This window comes from Meleagris gallopavo, chromosome Z (assembly GCF_905368555.1).
Source record: "Meleagris gallopavo chromosome Z, MGAL_WU_HG_1.1, whole genome shotgun sequence".
NCBI classification, from domain to species: domain Eukaryota; kingdom Metazoa; phylum Chordata; class Aves; order Galliformes; family Phasianidae; genus Meleagris; species Meleagris gallopavo.
The window spans coordinates 57370689-57376754 of record NC_139435.1 but is presented as its reverse complement, the minus strand read 5'-3'; the positions used below and the strand labels follow the sequence as shown (position 1 = coordinate 57376754).

General features: G+C 53.0%; 1 protein-coding gene across 1 annotated transcript; it reads right to left on the bottom strand.

Moving 5' to 3' along the window:
- Nucleotides 1–4392: 4392 nt before the first annotated feature.
- LOC146542318 (uncharacterized) lies at nucleotides 4393–5712 on the bottom strand. Its single transcript, XM_085213259.1, has one exon. The coding sequence runs from the start codon at nucleotides 5619–5621 to the stop codon at nucleotides 4683–4685; it is 939 nt and encodes a 312-aa protein (XP_085069385.1). The 5' UTR covers nucleotides 5622–5712; the 3' UTR covers nucleotides 4393–4682.
- Nucleotides 5713–6066: the final 354 nt, after the last annotated feature.

Genomic DNA, 6066 nt, shown 5'->3' with positions numbered 1-6066 from the left:
GATCAAGAAGCAGATCCTTCTGAAAGATGTGTTATGGCACATGCGAGAGAAGGAAGTGATCCAAGACAGCCATCTACCTGGTCTTGTGGAAAGCCTTTGATATGGTCTTATACCACATCCTTATCTCTAAATTGGTGAGATGTATATTTGAAGGGTGGACTATTTTGTGGATAATATTTGGTGGACTGCCTATTTGAGGTAAACAGATGTATGTCCACGTGGAGGCTGCTCATAAATGCTGTCCCCCAGGGACACCCTCAGCAAGTTTGTTGATGACACCAAGCTGATGGTGCAGTTGATACAACTGTTTGATAGTGATAGGAGAGAGGGGAACAGCTTTAAACTAAAAGAGGGGAAATTCGTGTTAGATGTTAGGCAGAAATTCCTAACTCAAAGATTTGTGAGGCACAAGAACAAGTTCCCCAGTGAAGTAGTGGATGTCCCACTTCTGGAAGTGTTCAAGGTCAGGTTGGATGGGGCTATGGGCATCCCGATCTAGTGGGTGGAAAGGAACTAGATAATCTTTCAGGTTCCTTCCAGTCTAAGTCATCCTGTGCTTCTGTGATTCTGTGAAACCAATTCAAAGGCCCTCACCTCAGCAGCTATGTAGGGCCTGGGCCCATGGTTGCTGAGCCACTAGGAGAAAGAGGTCCTGCCAGTTTATCAGGTTCCCCAGAAAAACCGGGAGAAATCTGCAGGCATGAACTTGTGCACATTGTTTGCCTTAATACTGCAGGAGGGTTGAGGGCTAAGGTCAAGAGTGCACTTAGAAGTCAGCTGGGCCAGGGGCAACTGCTGGGACAGCTGGATCTCAGACCTGCCTCATCACTGCAATCTGTGGGCTGTCATAACTCAACCCTGGATCTTTCCCAGCCTGTTGGTATGTTTTAGCCACAAGTCCTCACCAATATGCCTTCCACTCCGCTGTGAGAGGCACATCTGGAATCTGGATCCAATTGCTTTTCTCCAACAGATCACAAGGCACAATGGGCAACTCCAGGTCCTCTCGTTCTGTCGCAGAATTCAGGCTTCCAGGACCTTGGGCAGAAATTCTTGTGCACCACTGATCTTGAGGGACAAAGTCATGTGGCGTGTTCTTCATGGCTGACTGGTATTAAAATGAGGTGGAATGAGCATAGAGGGTGGAGGCTAAGATGAACGTCACCTGTTTCAGAAAGGCTTCTGGCACTCTGGAGCCAGATGGAACCCACGTGATGGCTAGTAAAGATGAGAGAGTCCGAGAAACTTAACCTAGTCATATTTCTGTTCACCACTCAAACGTAAGTGTAAGTAGTAAGAGGCAGTACAAAGTACTCTAGCAGGTACTACTCTCTTGGTCTGCATGTTGGAGTTCCTCTCTCTCGGCCTCTAGTTTGGTTTCTTCCTGTGTGGCCTTACAATATCCTAGTATTTCCTGTGGAAAATAACTCGCGTGGGTAGATGCCTTAGTAAATACAGGATCTATTTTCTTCTAGAATTTACTTAACAAATGTTATTTCCTCGGGATGCCATCATGCACAATCATAGAATCATTTCAGTTGGAAGGGACACTTGAAGGTCATCTAGCCAACTCTCCTGCAAGGAATAGGAACTTCCTTAGCTAGATCAGGTTGCTCAGAGACTGCTCCAGTTCAAGTGGCCTTGAACGTATCCAAAGATCCTGCATTGTAGCCACCAGCTCTGTGGGCACTCTGTTCCAGTGCCTCACCACTCTTAGGGTAAAAAAACTGCTTCCTTGTAACCTATGTAAATCTCCCCTCTTTTAGTTGGAAACCATGTCCACTTGTCCTGTCACAACAAATCCCAGACTGTCCCCTTCTTTCTGATAGCCCCCATTTAGATACTGACAGGCTGTAATCCGGTCTCCGCAGAGCCTTCTCTTCTCCACGATGAACAGCCCCAGCTCTCTCCGCGTGTCCTCAAAGGAAAGGCGTTCCACCCCTTGGATCATGTTTGTAGCCCTCCGCTGGACACACTCCAACAGGTCCGTGTCTCTCCTGTACTGAGAACTCCACACCTGGATGCAATACTCCAGGTAAGGTCTTGCCAGCAGGAGGGCAGGATCCCCTCCCTCTCCCAGCTGACCACGCTTTTTTTGATGCAGCCCAGGATACGGTTGGCTTTCTGCACATTGCTGGCTCATGTCCAGGCATCGATCGATAGCCCCAGCTCCTTTTCAGCAGGGCTGTGCTCTATTCTTTTAATGCCCAGCTTGTACTGATAGTGGGGGCTGCCTTGACCCCGGTGCAAGACCTTGCACTGGAATTTGTTGAACCTCGTGAGGTTCATCGGGGCCCACTGCTCGAGCCTGTCTAGGTCCCTTGGGATGGCACTTTGTCGAAGCAGTTCTCAGAGTACATATCCAAGAGTGCAGCAGGGAACTGCCATCTAATAAGAATATGGAGGAGCTGCTGAAGGTGACACTGTATTTCAGGTGCGAATCCCTGAAAGTTCATAGCTCCGTCTTTCTTCTCAGGTCCCTGATGGAGAGAAGCTGCCTGTTCTATTTGCTCCAAGCCAGCATCTGAGAGCTATAAGAGATGGTGAACAGTGCATATTCAGGGATTTATAACAGCTTCTATACTGGTGAAGCCCTACGCGTATTTCAGAGCTCATCTGCAGCCCCTGTCAGATATATGGTGGGCTCCTGAAGAAGGATGATCTCCACACGCAGAATGAGAACCAGACTTTTCTGGTCCTAATTTAGTAGGCGAAATTCAGGAAAGAAGGAAAAGTATTCCAATCAGATATTTGAATGTTAATTTCCCTGGGGCGACAGCCAACAAACACACTGGTGGCTATCAGCAATGAGATGCTAATGATCAGTGGTAATCCTGGCCCTCCAGCTCCAATAGAAGTAATTTTGAGCAAGAAAGAAAAGAACATGCTCAAAGTTTACATTTTTTTTTAAATGAGGATGTGGCCCTTTAATGATTCTACAAATGTACAACTCAAAGAAAGAAAAGGCAGCTATTTCATCATTTTATTGTAAGGAAGTCAGCAGGAAATTATTCCATGAAGGGAATACTGTATTCTTTGTTAACGTTTCAGTTAGATGTACTACATCAGGATTTGCAGACCTTCCACCACTGATAGCAAAGGATGGAGAAAATTATGAAGAAGTGCGTAGGGGAAAAATTTCTTATCTGAAAAAGTGATGAGGTGCTAGAACAGGCTGCGCGGGGAAGTGATGGAATCACTGTCCCCGAAGGAGATCAAGCAGCACGTAGATGTATGTGGCACTTAGAGACAAGGTTCAGTGGGCATGGAGAGGATGAGCTGACAGTTGGAATTGATTAGCTTTGAGTTCTTCTCCAACCTTAATTTTGTCACAATTCTGTGAAGCCGACTGAGAGGCCATCGCCCCAGCAGGTGTGTAGGGCCGGGCCCCGTGGTTGTTGAGGGGAAAGAGGTCCTGCAAGACTGGAAGGCAAGGACCACGCTTGTCAAGTTCTCCCTTGAAAAAGTGGCAGGAAGCTGCAGGTGGAACCTCATCTACTCTGGTCCATAGTGCAGGAGGGCTGTGGGCCAGAGGTAGAAGCTTCTGCAGGGGAGGCAGCTGGGCCAGGGGCAGCTGTCCTGGGGCAGTGGTGTGTTAGAGCCAGTTGTTTGCCAGTTTTGATCGTAGTTATCATTCTGCTTGTAACTTGCAGGTGTAGTGCTTAATAAGAGCAATGCCCTTGAAGGGGCACGATTCCAGCACCGTAACCAACCAGTAGAAGGCAGGTGGACACTAGGCGTCCTCCTGCAGGGGAACCGTTAGGTCATGGCTTGCACTGGTGATTGAGCACCTGGTGAAGGGGAGAGGCTGGCCTAGGGAGCGCAGGCAAGTTGTTGGCACTCGTGCTCCGTCTGTGACCGGAAGGGATGGACCCACCTTGGGCTCACAGAAGGGCCAGCCGTTGTAGGGAGACTGGTGATTTTTTGTCTTCAGTATTCCACACCAGAACATCATGTGGACCAGTGTGGGAGTTAAAGAGTTAATGTTCTGGTCCCGCTTACTGTCCCTTATGGGCATTGTGAGTATCCTGATGGGAGGGGGGGGAGGGGCGGCATCTCTGGAGGACTTGGAGGGAAGAGGAAATGAGGTGGTGCTCCAGACAGGACCTGCTTAGAAATAAAGCAGTGCTCCTCTGTCAACGTTTCCCTTTGCAGTGTGTTAAGGGAGGGGAGGTTCTAAAGAAACGGTAACAGCAGCATGGGAGGCCTCCAGGCCCAGCAGAGGTCAGACCTCCCCTGTGCACAGCGCTGACAAAGGCACTGGTAGCAACACGGAGACTTTTCTGTAGTTTTATTGCAGAGTCAACTCTTTGAAAGGGTAGATAACAGCAGGTACAAGGGGAAATGGCTTGAAGTTGAGAGAGGGAAGGTTTAGGTTGGATGTCAGGGGGAAGTTCTTTACGGGGAGAGTGGTGAGGCTGCCCAAAGAAGCTGTGGATGCCCCGTCCCGGGAGGTGTTGAAGGCCAGGTCGGATGGGGCCTCGGGCAGCCTGGTCTGGTGTTACACGTGGAGGTTGGTGGCCCTTGCCCGTGGTGGGGCGGTTGGAGATTCGTGATCTTTGAAGTTCCTTCCAACCCGGGCCATTCTGTGATTCTGTGGTCTGAAAGACCAAGCCCCGGAGGGCTGGTTGTGCCCCAGCTGCAGGCCCAGCCCTGTTCTCGCCAGCTGCTGGGGCGGTGTCCTAGTGCTGCCGATGGGGTGGCCTCTTGGCAGGAGGTGCAGAGGCCTCAGAATTGCGGGCCCTTCTCTTCGGAGGTCGCCGAGGCACCCTGCGTGAGCGCTCCCTGCCCGTGCCGGTGCTTGAGGGACCTGGCACTGCCTCCCCCGGCTCCTGCTGGGCTGCAGCTTGGCCGGTCTGCCATGGAGCCGGGATGGACGGAGGCTGGCTGGGACCCTCACTAAGGGCAGCAGTTGAGGGGACAGGAAGCTCTCCCTCCACGTTGTCTTCCCCGGTGCTGCTGGAGGGCTGTGGGCCGGGGTCGGGAGTCTGTGCACCACGGGCAGCTGCACCACGGGCAGCTGCGGGGCTGCCCTCCCATACTGTGGCAGCATGGGAGGCCTCCCAGCCAGGCAGATGTTGCACCTGCCCACTGCACACCCACGCAGCTTGTACAACGAGCCGTCGCACAAAGCTGGCGGTCCGGCTTCTCAGGGAGGAGAGCAGCCACAGAGTCAGCGCTCTCTCATCCAGGCCAAAGTAGCACAGGCCAGAGATGACGTGGCGCTGTGCTGCAGAGGCTGCCCTGTGGTCAGACCTGAAGAGCTGCCTCAGCTCCCGGCGCAGCCACGGCAGTAGGGGCCAAAGCATAGCTGGAGGCAGGCGGAAAATATATGCCCAGATGGGCACCACCCCTGTTTGCTCTTGCTCTGATGTTGTGTGGTGGGGGGCTGTTCTGGCCCTCTCCTGCCGTCCAACGTCAAGCTCTTCAAAGCTGTCGTCCGAACGCACTGAGTGCACGATGGACCCCACGCTGCGTTTGCAGAGGGGGCACGTGGGCCTGCTCTCAGCCCACCGCTGGATGCAGCCAAAGCAAAACTGGTGCAGGCAAGGCATCACGTAGCTGGCGTCATCCATGGTGTCCAGGCAGATGGGGCAGCGACGGTCCAGCTCGGTGGCCATGCTGTCCAGCTGCTGTGGTGGGCAGGAGAGCGAAGGGGATGAGGGGCTGCTCTTCACCCCGCTGCTGCAGCAGCAGGGGTCACGCTAGGAAAGGAAGAGAGGCCACAGTTACTTGCTGACCCTGTCAGTGGAGGAACAAGTGCCTGGGCCCCTCAGGAAGGAAACCCTCCCAGCTGGGCTGCCCAGGCTGAGGCGTCCCTTACCAGTTCCCTTTGCTGCTGCGGCCTCCTGGGTGCCCCGGCTGCCTGAGCCAGGCAGAGCGGGGAAGAAGCTTTAGTGGCCCTGGGGACGAGCACTGAGAGCGGCTGTCGGCAGCTCCCAGAGCACGAGACCAGCTCCAAGGCTATCCTCGCTGCTCGCTCCAAACCTCACGGACACGCTCGGCTGGAGTGCGGGCACAAGGCAGAGTGAGAGACTCTGTGCCCGGCTACAGGCAGTGAGGGCC